This window comes from Prunus avium, chromosome 2 (assembly GCF_965620075.1).
Source record: "Prunus avium chromosome 2, drPruAviu1.hap1.1, whole genome shotgun sequence".
Taxonomy (NCBI): domain Eukaryota; kingdom Viridiplantae; phylum Streptophyta; class Magnoliopsida; order Rosales; family Rosaceae; genus Prunus; species Prunus avium.
In genome coordinates, this window is record NC_142285.1 from 23,907,845 (window position 1) to 23,925,027 (window position 17,183).

Below are 17,183 nucleotides of genomic sequence, written 5' to 3' on the forward strand. Positions count from 1 at the left end.
AGTATGATTGCAGACCTTTGCTTTTAATTATTTTCTTGTCTGTTCTTGTTTTAGGTTGGGTTAAGTAGAGCTCTTGTGACCCTTTGAGGACTAGGGTTTGGTGCAAAGTTGTGTAAAAAAAATAATCTGGTTCTACACAGAAACAACTTGGGCAGAAACAACATTACTGATTGCAATGTGGTAAGCTTCAATATAATCTTTTTTTTTCCCTCTTTTTCTAAAGCTTCAAATTAGTCTTTCTTTGACTTTTGCATTTTAGCTCCTCAGTGTGAATACAGAAGCAATTGCATACATGATTATATATGGCCTCTGCTGGTGCAAGGTTGGTAGAACAACAATCCAGCTTGTATATTGCTCCAAGTTTTTCGATATCGGTGTTTCCCAGTCGTCTATTGTCATTTTTGTAGCAGTGATTATTGAATTTGAACCATGTATAGAAGTTTTGTGTATGCTTAGATGCCTTATTATTTACTCTTGCACAAACAGTAATTATGTTTTTGGAATTGGTATAGTTATCAATGAAATGGTTGTTGATTTAAAGTTTGGTTGCTATACTTCTTTTCTTTTTGCGACATCATGTGTGTCCAGGTTAATAATTGATATAAGTATATTTGTTAATAAGAAATCAGGGTAGTCAAGAAATTAATTATTTTTTAAAAACAAAATGCAGGTGGCAGATCAAGTGTGATTTTGATTCTTGTTAGATGATGTCTACTGCCAGTGCTATCATGAGGTTTTTACATAGGTTACGTTGTAGGTTTGGCAGCACTATTATGAGTGAATGAGTTGGAGGCTGTGTACAAGTCAATTGTAAATTTGGCAGCACTATTATGTGTTTCTTTAATACTTTATAGAGTTTGTATTTGGAATTGATTATGATTAGTATAGTTTTCAATGAAATGGTTCTTTCTTTCAAGTTTGGTTGCAATACTAATTTTCGTTTTGTGAAATTTTGTATCCAGGGAAGTAATAGATGATATAAGTATATTGTAAATATGAAACAGGAGCAAGTAGGGAATTAATAAATTTTTTAAAAAAAAATTTAAAGTTAAACACGGCATGCACTGAACGTCTTAAATGAGCATTAATTACTCTTTTACGGCCCGCAAAGCGTGTCATAATTGCTTTAACTGAATTACGGCTCACAGGGAATGTCGTCTTAAGTTTTTATTACGAAGTTCATGCACGCCGTGATTGAGGAACATTATTTACGACGAGGGCTATATAGCTGTGTAACGATGACTTCTTTACTAAGCTAACCTGCCTAACAGACTAACTAATCACACTAATAAACACGTGAAGAGCTAACAAACTTGCCACCTCAACAAGGACACGTGTCAATAGTAACATGAGCTAACAATTTGATCCTCTCAAAATGTGTAAATTATCATCAAATTATAATATTACAAGATTCCTATATAATAAATTATTGGGAAAATGGAAAGGAATAACTATATTTAATGAAAATTATAATTATTTTGTCAGATCATGTTCCACAATTATTAAAGATTCCCCATCTCCGGCGTTAAGATAATAATCTTTTAGTTCTGAGATCCAGTCAACCATTTTTTACTATTGCTAGGGCACAGAGGTTTTACCATGGTGGCGCATTTCACTTTTTCTTTTCGTTGCTCGGTCTTTGTATGTAACGGGCAGAGCCCAAAACAAAGTCCAACAACTTCAAGACTTCATCCCAAATTCTTTTCTCACACGCTTATCTTCACCAAGAATCACAAGTTCACAACATATTATCAGGGATATGGAGAGGGGAGGTGAGGGGAGCGAAGCAAAAGCTTATCCAACAATTATATATATCTTCACAAGAACAATAAATATTGAACTTTCAGTTTTATTATAGGATGCCAAACACATACATGGCATGGACAACGCATACAAGCTTCTTAGAAGTTACAACATTACGAAAGTTATACATTACCACTTACACGTACCATCAAGAAGTTAAAGTCCATTATTTCACTTTCCTATCAAATCCTCTTCCAACTAGAAGAATTTATGCCCTTGATTTCACTTTCCTGTCAACTATTCCTCCTCCATAAGTAGAAATGTACATCTCAACTAGAAGAGGAAATTGCATCCAAATAAATAAGGTGACTGGAACGCTAGCAAGGAAAATCACTGGAATAACAATCCACGACTGTTCATGAATCATAATGAAAAGGGCGGAAGAAAAGGCAACCATCATGGTGGCAATAGAGATGAATAAGGTGGAAAGGCCTATTATCATCTTTGTTGGTAAGGATTTGAAGAAATCATCTTCCGCATAACGTGATGTAAGGATTCCCAAAAACATCAACACCGAAGTTGTGGAAGAAAAGAGGGATATAGCATCTGAAACTATAAAAGCCATAAACAACTTTTTATGCAGGAATATTGGGAAGCCTGTTTGTCCATTGTTTCCACCGGGAATTGTGAACGCTGCAGCAAACATGATGGTAATAATGAGAGCACCTACAACTGTACATGAAGTTGCAGTTTCTTTCATCCATCTTTCTCCTTCCTTCACCAATTCCTTGTGGTTCTTTGTAAACAGCTCACGCGGCGTCATCCCGTCGTCATTAGTAGATTCTTTATCCCGGGGTAATACGATAGTCTCGACCTCCTACATTTTTGTTGAACAAAAATATTCATATGAGTAAAAGATTATTACTCTATTTTTCCAATAATCCACCCTTGAATCTTTGAAATTTGAGAGAAGCCATACAAATCCAAACCATTAGAGAGCAGAGGTAACAAGAAGACTAGCATGCTGACCGTAAAGTAAGTTGAATAAGACATCTTAGGGCCGACCTTTATTCCAATTTTTCTGTTCATAATTTTTTTGTTCATTCTGCATTTGAAGTTTCTTTTAAAGATTATAGTTTAACTTGTGCTATTTTGCTCTAGTTTTCGATTAGAAAATAAGTTTGATGCATTAGTTTTCAATATTGGAATGAATAAACTACTAAATGTAACTATGTTGACCACCTTTTTAGAGCATCCACAATAGGCTCCCTAAATGACCTTAAACAAATTTTATGGGGGAATTGGAAAAATACAACTCCAATCATGCTTCCTCTATTCACCTCCTAAAATAGGGAGACTTCTAGGAGCTAAATCTGAGGAGAGCGAAAGGACTCATAGTGGCTCCCTATAATTTAATGCTGCTTTATTTTATGAATATTTTAAACCTTTAATTAATGCTAACTATTTTTTATGTTTTTTTTATAGAGATAAACCAATTAAAAAATAGTTGTAGCATTTATGACTCCCTAAACTAGAGAGTATAAGAGCATCCACAATGGGCTCCTTAAACCACCTCATTTGACAAATTTTAGAGAGGAATTGCAAAATACAACTCCAACCATGCTCCCTATCTACCTCCTAAAATAGGGAGACCACTAGGAGCTCTTAAATCTGAGGAAAGAGAAAGGACTTCTAGTTGCTCCCTATAATTTAATGTTGTTTTATTTAATGAGTATTTCCAACCTGTACTTAATGCTAACTATTTTTTATATTATTTTTTAATAGAGATTGCCCAATTTAAAAAAAAATAGCATTTATGACTCCCTAAACTAAAGAGCATGATTGAAGTTTAAATTTATTAGAGAGCTCCTAAAATAACTTTTATATGTTTTGAGCTAAAATTTAACTGAAAAATAGAGAGCATGATTGTGGACGCTCTAAGTTTCACTAAAATACCCAAAATGGGGGCTGAAATTATAAAAACACCCAACACCCAAAACACTTTATAAACATACCCAAAACTCATCATTACACACACTCAAAACCTATTTATAAACATACCCAAAACCCATCATTACACACATACCCAAAACCCATTTTGGGTATGTTTCTATGTTTAAATAGTGCTTGGGTATTTTTATAAATATATGTCTAGGATTGGGTATTTTTATAAATATCTAAAATTTTATAGACAGCTTTTGAAATAACTTTTATATGCGTTTAGCTAAATTTTAACTAAAAAATAAAGAGTATGATTGTAGATGCTCTTACACTTTTTCTAACGAAAACTTGATCTCAATACATGAAATGACTCATTTCAGCCCAAACAATTTATTTTCATCGATGTTACAATTTGTATAAGTTGAAAAAGTATAAAGTAACTCCGATATTCTTCAATTTTTTTAGGACAGTATCCGTCTATCAGAGGATGCAATGTAATGCAAATACACAGTAACGGTCTATTTGTTTTACAACTTATGCATGAAAATTCATATTCAGCCATATGACATGTAATGTTAGATGCCTTTAGTGATTTATTATTTTAGCTAGTTTGTAGCAGAATGACCTTTGAGCTGTAATTTAAAGCAGACCATCCCACAATTTACATAGGAAAGCTAATTCATAAGAGAGAAAAAAAAACACTCTGAATTATATAGAATATGTTCTGACCTTAAACCATTGCACTTCTCTCTGCATTTGCAAAGCTGCACCTGCGATATTATCGAGGTTCGCCAATGGGGATAGCATCCCGGCCACATGTAGCGCGTTATTGTTAGACTTATCTCCAAAATTTCCAATCAATTTTCTTTTTTATTTATTGAATCTATAAATAAGGCTATAAATTTTTTCTTGTCGACATTCAATGGCAAAATGAAAGAGGGTCCTGCCATTTTGATTACAGATCCACATGAGATCTGGTCTTGCTTTCAATACAGTGTCAATAAACTCAAACATCCCTCGCTCGATAGCTGTGAAAATTGCATCAAGTAAATAATCATGGCTACGTGAATGTTTTATTTCGCACATGTGACGTAGGAGGTCACGTGATTGAATGTGGGCCTGTTTTATTTCGCGTATGCGGTTGATTCCTAGGTTGGCATTGAAAAAAACATGTCATACCACTAATTCATGAAAAAATTTATTGCTAAGCAATTAATGGAGAACAAAGGAAAGAAGAAAAAAAAATTGTAGCATACCTAAAAGTTCAAGGAGATTTGATTTCAAACCTTGCAAGAAACCTACCACTGCAATGGAAATTCAAAATCTAAATATAAGATGGTGAAAGCTGTATGTATAATTAGATGATGACAAAATGTGTAGAAGGGAAGAAGTATTAGCTCACTTGAAAAGTTTCATAAAATGGGTGCAAGGAATATTTAGATACATACATGGATGCGAACATGTATAGTGGGGCTGGGCTGAATAGCCCAACGACCACACGTGCTCCACGTCACCCAATATGTGTTATCCATGTGTTAAGCTAGAAAATTTGCCACACATGTTATAGCATGTGAGAATGTTAAGGTGGAAATGTCCTACATTAGAAAACTTAGAAATCTAGCAAGTGCTTATAAGGAGTTTGGTGCAAATGTCACATCAAATGGTAATACAAAATGTGTATCATATAATAGGAGTGTAGCTAACGATGAAGGGAATAAACTTATGCATCAAGAAGAGATAAAGGCTAGTTAGATGACAAGATGAGGAAGCTTTCAACAATTCCAACATATGCAAAGCAAAAGAACCAATGGGAAATCACTACTACAAAAAGGGCAAAATATGACCAGAAAAAGACGACGGTAGAACAAAAAACCGTCGTTGTTTTTAAAAAGACGACGGTAACAAAAAACCGTCGTGGATAAGTGACTTAAACAACTAAAAAATGGAGATACTGTTGAGAATTTTTTTATAACGACGCACACAAATAAAAAAGCATCGTCTTATTAAAAAGCTTTTCTTCAGAGTTAAAATCTGACCAAAAAACAACGACAGCAGGTATGACAAGCGTCGTCTTTTAAAAATCAAGTGTCCTTTTTTTGGTAAAGACATAGTTGTTTTGAAAGAACTGTCATCTATTATATGTAAAGATGACGGTTTTTTTTATAAAAAGGGTCGTCCATTATTACGTAAAGATGACGGTTTTTTTTATAAAAAAGGTCGTCTATTATATGTAAAGACGACGATTTTTTTATAAAAAGGGTCGTCTATTATGAAGTAAAAACGACCCTTTTTATATGAAAAGGGTCGTCGGGTCGTCTATTATGAAGTAAAGACGACCCTTTTTATATGAAAAGGGTCGTCTATTATATGTAAAGATGACGGTTTTTTTTTAAAAGGGTCGTCTATTATGAAGTAAAGATGACGGTTTTTTTTAAAAAAGGTCGTCTATTATGAAGTAAAGATGACGGTTTTTTTTTAAAAATGTCGTCTATTATATATAAAGATGACGGTTTGTTTTTAAAAAGGGTCGTCTATTGTGAAGTAAACATGACGTTTTTTTAAAAACAAGATTTAACGGTTATTTCAACTCTGATTTTGATGATTTTTTACAGCTACACTCCTTGACCCTATATGAATACAATGACTGCATTCGATCGTCAATTTAAAATATTTACACTAATGGATACCACAAAATCTTATGTTATATTTAATGAAAGTATAAATAAACTCTTAATTGTTAGTGAATATATTGTTTTGATGGCATACGCATTCTACGAAACTAGTTTCAACGATCCAACCGTCAAACTTGTTTGTTTACACATCGTGATCATATACGCCAAAAATCGGAAAAAAAAATAAATCAGAGATCAAGTAACAAGATAAAACATTTCGACTGTTATAAACGAAAAATCAAGATTTAACAGTTATTTCAACTCTGATTTTGATGATTTTTTACAGCTACACTCCTTGACCCTATATGAATAGAATGACTGCATTCGATCGTCAATTTAAAATATTTACACTAGTGGATACCACAAAATCTTATGTTATATTTAATGAAAGTATAAATAAACTCTTAATTGTTAGTGAATATATTGTTTTGATGGCATACTCATTCTACAAAACTAGTTTCAACGATCCAACCGTCAAATTTGTTTGTTTACACTTCGAGATCATATACACCAAAAATCAGAAAAAATAAACATTCAGAGATTAAGTAATAGGACAAAACTTTTCGACGGTTATAAACGAAAAATCACGATTTAACGGTTATTTCAACTCTGATTTTGATGATTTTTTACAGCTACACTCCTTGACCCTATATGAATACAATGAACAAATTCGATTGTCAATTTAAAATATTTACACTAGTGGATACCACAAAATCTTATGTTATATTTAATAAAAGTATAAATAAACTCTTAATTGTTAGTGAATATATTGTTTTGATGGCATACGCATTCTACGAAACTAATTTCAACAATCCAACCGTCATACTTGTTTGTTTACACATCGAGATCATATACGCCAAAAATCGGAAAAAAAAAAATCAGAGATCAAGTAACGGGACAAAACATTTCGACGGTTATAAACGAAAAATCAAGATTTAGCGGTTATTTTAACTCCGATTTTGATGACTTTTTACAGCTACACTCCTTGACCCTATATGAATATAATGACTCAATTTGATCTTCAATTTAAAATATTTACACTAGTGGATACCACAAAATCTTATGTTGTATTTAATGAAAGTATAAATAAAAAAAGGGTCGTCTATTGTGAAGTAAAGATGACGGTTTTTTTAAAAAAAGGGTCGTCTATTATGAAGTAAAGATGATGCTTTTTAAAACAAAGGGTCGTCTATTATTAAGTAAAGACGACGGTTTTTTTATAAAAGGGTCGTCTATTATGAAGTAAAGACGACCCTTTTCATATAAAAAGGGTCGTCTATTATATGTTAAGATGGCGGTTTTTTTATAAAAGCGTCGTCTTTTAAAACACGCTAAAAAATGGCCGCTTAAGTGAATTCGCGCTCGACAAATTTTCAAATTTTCACCCGTCTTTGAAAACCTTATCTCTCTTTAACAAGCGTCGTCTTTTAAAACACGCTAAAAAAAGGCTACTTAAGTGAATTCACGCTTGACAAATTTTCACATTTTCCCCCATATCTGAAAACCTTATCTCTCCCTCCTTGAAACCCTCCTGCACTCTCTAAAACACCCTCATGAAACTCTCTACAAAATCATCAAAAAATCGATATCAATGAAGGAGTTGAGAGATTGAGGTCTTCGCAGATCCATAAGATGTAGAGGGAGGTTCTGTATTTGAGAATCAAAGCTGGTTGAAAGGTTTGATTTGAAAGATCTCGACCTTCACTTTCTTCACTTACTTTAATTATTTTGGAATTTCATTGTTAATTTTCTGAATCTCTGATTTTTCATTTGTTATGGTGCCACCACAAGAACAGGTACTTTGCTAATTATGCCAATTGTGTTCTGCTGTCATTCTAGAGCTGCATAGATCTTTTTGCTAAGGTTAGGTTACTGCTAAACAAGTTTATGTTTAAGAGTATTGGGGTCTCTTTCGTGCAGGTCTTTCCTTTTCCGACACCAACAACTTGGAAAATGTGCAAGAAGGCAGAGCTAAGTCAACCCAAGAACAAATTGATGAAGTTAAAATCAAATTAGTAGAATTTGTGAGCTCCGTTATTTCTAATTATAGGTAGGAAGTATGTATGTAATAGAATAAAGATTGGTTGACTATGTAATAACTATTGACTCTTCAAAAAACTAAAGATAATAAAACGATGGTTTTATTGGAAAAACCGTCATCTGTATATAGTATCAATGACCTCTTTTAACACCATAACGTCTTTTTATATACAATCAACGACGGTTTTACTAAAAAATCGTTGTCTTAGAGTTAATAGACGACAATATTTCAAGAAATTGTCGCCTTCACATTTAATAGATGATGGCTTTTTAACAAAACCGATGTCTTTGGATATAATAAAACATAGTTCTTTACTTAATAATAGACAACCCTTTTTATAAAAAAAACCATCGTCTTTACATATAATAGACGACCCTTTTTATATGAAAAGGGTTGTCCTTACATATAATAGACGACCCTTTTTATATGAAAAGGGTCGTCTTTACTTCATAATAGACGACCATTTTCATATAAAAAGGGTCGTCTTTACTTCATAATAGACGACCCTTTTTATAAAAAAACCGTCGTCTTTACATATAATAGACGACCATTTTTATATGAAAAGGGTCGTTTTTACACATAATAGACGACCATTTTCATATAAAAATTGTCGTCTTTACTTCATAATAGACGACCCTTTTTATAAAAAAAACGCCGTCTTTACTTAATAATAGATGACGGTTTTGAGTAAAAGCGTCGTCTATTTACATATAATAGACGACGGTTTTGAGTAAAAGCGTCGCCTTTACAAATAATAGACGACGGGGATTTACCGTCGTGGTTTTATGCATCAAAAGATGTCGCTCAATTTCACGACGGTTGAAAAAACGAATAGACTACGGTGGATTACCGTCGTCTATTTTGATTTTTGTAGTAGTGAATGATGGGTTAGCTGCTATAAAGAGGACAGTAGCTAGAGTTGTCTCTAAACATATGAGAGAGTAAGCAAGAAAGAAATGAAGGCACTTTTTGCCCTTGGGGATATGGTTATTTCGGTCACTTTTTAATCCGGTAGGATTTTGGGGAATTGAATGTCACCATGACGTAGATCATGTCTCTACGAATTCGTAGACACATAGTGGACTCAAATCAGAGTTGTAACGAAGAAGTTACGATCTACAGAAGTGCAGTGGCACAACCGTAAATATTTCGCAGTCCAGTTTTTTAAAAGTCTAATTTTCTGCTCTCTCTCCCTCCCTCTCACCTCTCGCGTGCGACACAGCCTCCCCTCCCCGTTTGTAAAGCCGGCTGCTTTTGTGGCTGCCATCGCCACCTCCGGCCATCATATGAGCCAGGACAAGTCCCAAAACGACCGGTCAGCTCCCCTCTTCCCACCCCACTTCTCAGCCGCCCCAGCCGGCAACCACCGTTGCTGGAAAAACCAGAAAACCGACCAGTTTTGACCCAAAGTTTCAAACGCTCGTTCCGACGATTCCGGCCACCATTTTCGTCGATCTAGGTATGCATTTTCACCCTCTCAGTGTGTTCTAGCTGATGGTTGGGTTTATTAGGATCGATTTTTGAGTTTTGGAGCTCGATTTATCGCTTAAAGTTTGGCCGATTTTCGACTCGTCTTTCCAGCAAGTTCTGGTCACTTTTTGACCATGATCCAAGAACAAAAGTTGCTCCACTCGTTGTCTTGATCACGTAGGTATAGTATTGATGGGTGTTTCGAGAAATTTTTCTGTCGCCAGAATTTCTCAAGACACCCATGCGTTGCCGGCGCGTGGGCCAAGTTTCGGTGACCCATTTGGTCCTAAAATGATCCCCATGTCATCATGTGCACGACGGTATTCTCTAATTTGAATTTGGTTATCGTTTGATGGTCGATTGGATTTACGCATATTAGACGTTATCTGAGTTCGATATGTTCGGACTGTTGGACCAACTCCACTTTCAAATATGTTGATCTAGGCTCCCATAGGATAGTGTAGGAATTCGCGGATTGTGAATCGGAGTTCAAAGATTACGTAAAATGGTGACCGTCTGATCATGCGATCGTGAGTGATCCGACCTGAAGAACTTTGGTTGTACGATTGGGTACAGAAATTTCCCGCTGGTTTTCAACGAATAGCTCAAAGATCTCTCAGGTATTTTTCATTGTAATTATCAGTTATTCATTTTCTTTTGATCTTGGTTCATTTTAGGAATTTGAGTTTGATTTGAGTTTTAGCACAAGTTTTCAAATCTTAGCAATGGATGGGTTGGGGTTTTGAAAATTCATAGATGGATGGGTGGGTTAGGGTTTCTAAAATTGAGAGACGGAGGGGTGTGATAGCTTTGAAATTATGCTAAAAGTATGTGATGAGCTTCATGTGATTTTGATATTGAATTTTGATTCTGGTACATAGTTTATGTGGTTACGGATTTTTGAATTGCAATATCTTTGAGAATGTCGGAGTTAGTATGTATGTATGCATGGGCTATGGTTTTGGGAAATTGAATATGGCGTTTTGGATTTTATTATCTTGTCTTGTGGGATTTTCAGAGGTTGTATATTTCCTAAAAATATGAATAGTGATTTGAATATTAATTAAACCGAATGGGTTTATTTAATCTTGATTTTTTTTTCTTAATTATGGTTTTAATAGGGTTTTCAAAAAGGAAGCGTGGATATTATTTTATTATATATATTTTTGTTATATGGAAATGATTTGTTTTGCAAATTGGATTTTTAGAGTATTATCTTTATTATACATATTAGTTTAAGAAAGTGAATTTTGGATCTTGGCGATAGCAAGCCATCTCATGTACCCCGCCCCCCACCCCCCTTGGATACTGACATTGGCATTGATGGATAATGGATACTTGGAAACTGTAGTTATGATTTGGATATGATCGGAACACGGGCATCCTGGATGAGGTATTTCGTAGACCCTTAGCGGGGTAGTCTGCTGACTTGACACAGGTGCACAAGTATTGCAGATTCTGTGTGCGTGCTGGTGAGCCCAGTCCCCCAGTTGGACGGCTCATCCCTGGCCACATGGTTGTTGAGGATTCCTCCGTGTGGTTCAGCCAAACGATCCCCGGTTGGATTGTCCCCCCTTCCCAGGCACTTGGATACTTGGATATGGATACTTGAATATGTAGAAAACCGGGCACTCTTGGCAAGTTGTTTCGTAGACCCTTAGAGGGGTAGTCTGCACGCGTAGGACTTGTCACAAGTGCACGAGTGTTGAAGATTATGATGTGCATGCCGGGAGCCCAGTTTCCGGGTTGGGCGGCTCATCCCTCGCCACATGATTGTTGAGGATTCCTTCTTGTGGTCTAGTCAAATGATTCATCAATTGGATTGTTTTCCCTTGGTACATGATGATGGTGTGAGGTGTGTATATTTATATAAGTGTGTGTGTGTGTGTGTGTGTGTGTGTGTGTGTATATACATACATACATACATACATACATAGATATCAACTATATATGTGTGGATTCGTTTTCGAGTGAGACTCTTAGACTTGTGCTTTGTGAGTACTCTACACATATATGAATGTTTGATTTATGGTTTGAAAAGGGTTGTTCGGCAACATACGCCTTGGATATAGTATGGTTGCGGGAAAGAACTGTTATAAGAAAAGGAACTTGTAAAGTGTTCAGTGTGTGCCTTGTCGAATTTGATGTTGTAATGAAACTAAATTAAATCGTTATTTTTACGATAAGTGTTATTTGAACAATCGAATATTATCTGAATCGTGATTGTTGACGAAAGAACTATATGTGGCTTGATCGCTCAGCAAGGGGTACGTAGGTAGCCTGGGGTTTAACCTAGGTGCAGCCGCAAAAATGAATTGTTTGAGCTATGCTCGTGTCGTTGTAAGTGTGGAAAATGAAATTTGGAAGAAGAAAGGTCTTCTCTAATTATTTTTATGATAAGTGTTACGAGTGTGTGGATTTATATTGAGTTCTAAAGCAAGAACGTTTTAGAAAATGTTTGGTTGTGAGGTCGGAGGCCTGTTTGTTGTTGTGTGAAACGTACTTTGTGCATGTTGAAGTTTGGTGATTATTAAACTGCATTTTCAGGGGAGACTCTGCCGAAATTTTGGTAGAAAGTCTCGTTTCTTTTTTTCTTAATTTGGAAAAGAGGCTATCATGCTAGTAAGCAGGCCTGACATTAGTTTGATGTCGGACGAATCATAGGGTTCATCACGAATTCCAAAGAAATTCGGGCAGGTCCTGTCATTTTGACTTCTTTGCAATTTTAGAGTCCATAATTAGTGGGGTCAGAGCGGCAAAGGTAATTGAGAAACTTCATTTTTAAAGGAAAGAGTTTTAGACGTACCTCGTGTCTTGTACGTGGCCACATATTTATAGGGACCTTGGTGGCTAGGGTTTCGGAAGAATAATCCCTCACATGGAAATGAATTATTTTTCCCTAACTTAGAGAGATTGAACCAATTAGGGATTTGACCTAATTTAATCAATTAATCCCCAAATTGATAGGACTAATTATTTGACCTAGGATCTTCAAATATTTGGTTCCACACACCTAAATATCATAATTCTTGTCTCGACATATATCAGTACAAATTGGTTTCCTTCCATTGCCTTCACAACTATGCAATGACAGATTCTTATTTGCTCATGAACATTAGTATTCTTCAGTATTCTTAATGCAAAAACAAACAAACGTAGTATTACAAAGTGCGAAGAGTTCGATAACATAAGAATAAATTATTTAAATTTTACCAGATAAAACCATAATCGCAACATACCTGATGACCAAGTGATCTTCCATCGATTACATTCTTCATTTCCTTCATTTTGAACACTTACACGAATATCACTAATGGCACGCTCTATGTGTATACCTTTCAAAAAATGACAGTAATTAACCTCAATCAATATATTTCGAATTACTATTTCTATTACAATTATGGATATCTCGTCATAATTGATTTGCATATATATGTTTTGTGTTAACTTTTCAATGTCCCCTCATGTTCCTATGTTAATATTCTGTCACATGTACTCTTAATTAAAAATAGAATATTAAAAAGAAAAGAACAGTTCTGATCCTTCATCTTCTTCCTTTGTCTTCCCAAACCTTCGCAGCCAACAGACCCACCGCTCAACCCCTTCCAATTCTTTGAGATGAGAAGTTAAAACAATAATTAAAAAAAACCAAATCAGCATTTCCACAACTCTCATCTGGGTGTTCCATTTCGTTCTTTGTCTGATGTTTTGAACCCCTCCCTCCGATAAAGTCACTGAAGTTGTCATTTCTTAGCCATTAAGATCAATAACTATTATTTTTAAGTTTCAAGGATTCAAAAGCGCAGTCAATTTTGAAGTCTTAGAGGTTCATTACAGTCAATCTAACATTGAAAATATATAATTGTAATTGTAAGAAGAAAGAGAATGCGAATACTAACAATTATAGATCCATCGTTGCCAGAATTTGAGGCGTGTTCCACTCGGAAATGCAGAAGGTAGAAATCCTTCCATCGGGAATGTCTCAAAGAGGCCCTTGGTAAAGACCAATTGTGGGCAACACTGAATTAATTCCCGAGCAATACCTGTAGTAGAGAAAAAACAAGTTTTTATGATTAAGGAAAAAAAAAGGAGTAATCAATTTCATTGTTAAAAGATTAAAACTCTTACCAAATTTCATGCCAATAATAAAGTTGTAAAGAAGTGTAGCGCCGTATGGTCCTTTCTTTGGCATTAGATCTTGGAGGGGAGTGACGGAGTAAAGAGAATCAACGACATCCCAATGTTCATTGAGAGAAGCGTGGAGAATTGGAGTCATATTGTCCTTCTCATTGGGAATACTAAGTATTTTCATGCTCTTTCTAACCATGCATTTAACCATTTCTATATATCCTCTCTGTGCAGCAAGAGCAAGAGCTGTCCAACCGTCATTTTCTTTTAATTTCAAGTCTTCCTCTGACATCAACTGCACCAACCCTTCCACAATATGCTCGTGCTCTAATTCTATTGCCTTGTGAAGAGCTGTGTCGTTTGTAGATGGAAGTCTTGCTCTTATTGCATCGGGATGTAGGGTAAGAAACTCCTTTGCTGTATTCCAATCTCCACTCAACACAGCATCGAACAACGGCTTATTCTGATTGTAGTTGTAATATCCTGCGCAAAGTTTGGTTAATTAATTTATTAATGATATCAGATAACATTCCCAACATTTTTTATTTATTAGTTTTTATTTTTCGCTATCATTCCCAACATTTTTATCCAAGGAAAAAAACAAGTTTTTCATATGCGAAATGCCCCTACAAAGTGTCTCCTCAATAATGTGATTGGAGGGATATACCTCAATTGAAGGGGATGGCTGAAGTTAAAACCTCCACTCTTAGTTTTTTAATTTTTTTTTAATTTTTTTTAATAGTAAAACCTCCACTCTTTGCAGCACGTTTGTTACATTAATACATGATTACGATATGAAGTATAGTTCGTTTTCCCTCCCTCATGAATTATATAGATTGTGTCAATCTACCCCCAAACTTTTATTTCAACCAAATTTTCCCATAAACTATACAAAACTGGTTGATTTACCCAACTGTAATTCCTACCAATTACATCAATTAAAGTAATATTTTTAAGAGACTCATGGTCATTTGACATCATATTCTTTACAAAAAGTGGCGCTAATTGTCATTTTGAAAAGTTAGGTTCTTAGTAATTGACTCACTTTTGAAGATTTTCAAGACAATTTTATTTTTTTTTTGTAAAGAATATGGCGTGAGATGAGCATTTGTTTTGCCTGACATCTTGAATGGAATTGCTCGGAATATGAGCATGGGTTATAAATTGGGTAGTTTTGTGATTCATGGGGAAATTAACTATTTTAAAATAAATAAATAAAGCCAAAGGGGTAAATTGACACCGTTAGATTTAATTTCCACATTGTTATACATGTAACTTGTATATTTCTTTTCGGATACAGTAAGTCTAGGGAGACCAAAATGTAAAAGAACAAAACGTAAACTGATCAGTCCTTACTCCCGTGCTAGTATAAGAACAAAAATAGTGGTGTTGTGGTTAATCAAGTAAATGTTTTAGAGTATAATTTGGTTATATATATCATATATATTTCTGGTATAAGTCGAATATTTACTTCTCACAGATTTGTTGAGGTTCAAAATTTGAACTGGGGACTTACCTGCCAAAGTATCCCAAGCGTGTTTGGCTGAACTGGTGTTTCTAATGCGGGAAGAAGCTTCCCGCCCGCACGAAATTTGGATTTTATGTAAAGCCGTGGCATTCTTCTCCCTCCAAGCTTTGAACTTATCATCAGCTTCTTCTTCTTCTTCTTGTTCGTCTCCTTCCACTACATCCCAAAGGTCTTGAGCCAACAAGTAAGTTTTAACCCATACACTCCAATCCACATAGTTACTGCTATCAAGAAGTTCCACAACAGCTGCATCTGCGAAGACGGCCTTTCTTAGATGGATCTGACCAAGGGCTTACTTAGGAGAGGCTTTGCAATTTCTGTTTTATTTACTATACCCAATTGAGTGAAGAACCACAAGAAATAGTGGTCTTGTGGTTAGTAAATTAAATGTTTAGAGTATAATTTGGTTATATATAATATGTGTATATATGTATATATATATATATATATATATATATATATATATATATTTATGGTTAAAGTCGAATATTTACTTCTCACAGATTTGTTGAGGTTCAAGATTTGAACTGGGGACTTACCTGATTTTGGCTTGAACTTTTCTGCCAAAGTATCCCAAGCGCGTTTGGCTGAACTGGTGTTTCTAATGAGGGAAGAAGCTTCCCGCCCGCATGAAATTTGGATTTTATGTAAAGCCGTGGCATTCTTCTCCCTCCAAGCTTTGAACTTATCATCAGCTTCTTCTTCTTCTTCTTGTTCGTCTCCTTCCACTACATCCCAAAGGTCTTGAGCCAACAAGTAAGTTTTAACCAATACACTCCAATCCACATAGTTACTGTTATCAAGAAGTTCCACAACAGCTGCATCTGCGGAGACGGCCATTCTTAGATAGATCTGACCAAGGGCTTACTTAGGAGAGGGTTTCCAATTGAATGAAGAACCACTTGTTAAAGCAATGGGGGTCCGCGTAGGGTGAGGATTTTGTGATTTACCATTTGCCCGAAATCTGCGCCATATATATATATATATATACTGTATACACACGCTCATTACTGTTAGGCCCCTACTGGCTACTGCCACCAGCACTGATGGTAGACCCAAAAACGCGTCAAATGGACAGCTGGTTCGTTTCTGTCGGTCTTTGATACTGGCAGGGTATTTTTTCAACTCATTCACACTTGCTTTTGTCCGATCACATTGTGAATTCACCAATAAAGTTTGATGAACTCCGGTGATATCGCTGAAGATAATAGAAATGGAGAATTTCACTTAGACCCTCTGAAGCTAACTCCACTTAGGACACTTTTCCTCTCTTCTTTTCTTTATCTTTTCTCCTCCCTCTTGTTTCCGTCTCTTTGATGTGTCCTTTTTCTTTTAATTGTCAGTTCTGTTTTTCACTTTTATTATGCTGGCAACTATTGTAATCTCTCAAAAGTATTTTTTTTCCCACTTTTATTTTTCTCAACTGATTTTTTATTTTTTTAGTTTTTAATTTCCTTTATTTTTCTAAGCAATAATCCCCCTACAATCAAACTTGACACTGACGACATTGTTAGATGTCATTGGTTAAACAAAACCATTATAATTATAAATTCAATTCAATTTACAGGGACCAACTTATTCCATATGCAAGATGCAATGCATCAGACACTCACAATCAAACATGTCAACCTTGCCTTCATACCGAAAGTCCACGTGTTCG

At 35.2% G+C, this 17,183-nt stretch overlaps 1 protein-coding gene across 4 annotated transcripts; it reads right to left on the minus strand.

The window, feature by feature from the left end:
- Positions 1 to 1,822: 1,822 nt before the first annotated feature.
- On the minus strand, positions 1,823 to 16,709 carry LOC110744426 (uncharacterized). Of its 4 annotated transcripts, none has more exons than XM_088249647.1 (8): positions 16,063 to 16,709; positions 15,512 to 15,769; positions 13,996 to 14,478; positions 13,767 to 13,910; positions 13,107 to 13,202; positions 4,941 to 4,988; positions 4,414 to 4,454; positions 1,823 to 2,620 (listed from the first exon to the last, which is right to left on the minus strand). In XM_088249647.1, the coding sequence occupies exons 1-8, from the start codon at positions 16,361 to 16,363 to the stop codon at positions 2,012 to 2,014; spliced, it is 1,980 nt and encodes a 659-aa protein (XP_088105773.1). In that variant the 5' UTR covers positions 16,364 to 16,709; the 3' UTR covers positions 1,823 to 2,011. The 4 variants fall into 4 exon arrangements, with proteins under 4 accessions (XP_088105773.1, XP_088105772.1, XP_088105774.1 ...); XM_088249646.1 differs by having other exon boundaries at positions 15,512 to 15,775; positions 16,063 to 16,495; XM_088249648.1 differs by lacking the exon at positions 4,941 to 4,988 and having other exon boundaries at positions 15,512 to 15,775; positions 16,063 to 16,494.
- Positions 16,710 to 17,183: the final 474 nt, after the last annotated feature.

Bases quoted from the DNA above. Each gene is read 5' to 3' on its own strand.
- LOC110744426 (XM_088249646.1), bottom strand. From the start codon at position 16,363: ATGGCCGTCTCCGCAGATGCAGCTGTTGTGGAACTTCTTGATAACAGT. The intron at 15,776-16,062 runs GTAAGTCCCCAG...CCGTCTTCGCAG, and splicing joins AAAGTTCAAGCCAAAATCAG to ATGCAGCTGTTGTGGAACTT. The intron at 4,989-13,106 runs GTATGTTGCGAT...TTTCCATTGCAG, and splicing joins GAAGATCACTTGGTCATCAG to TGGTAGGTTTCTTGCAAGGT.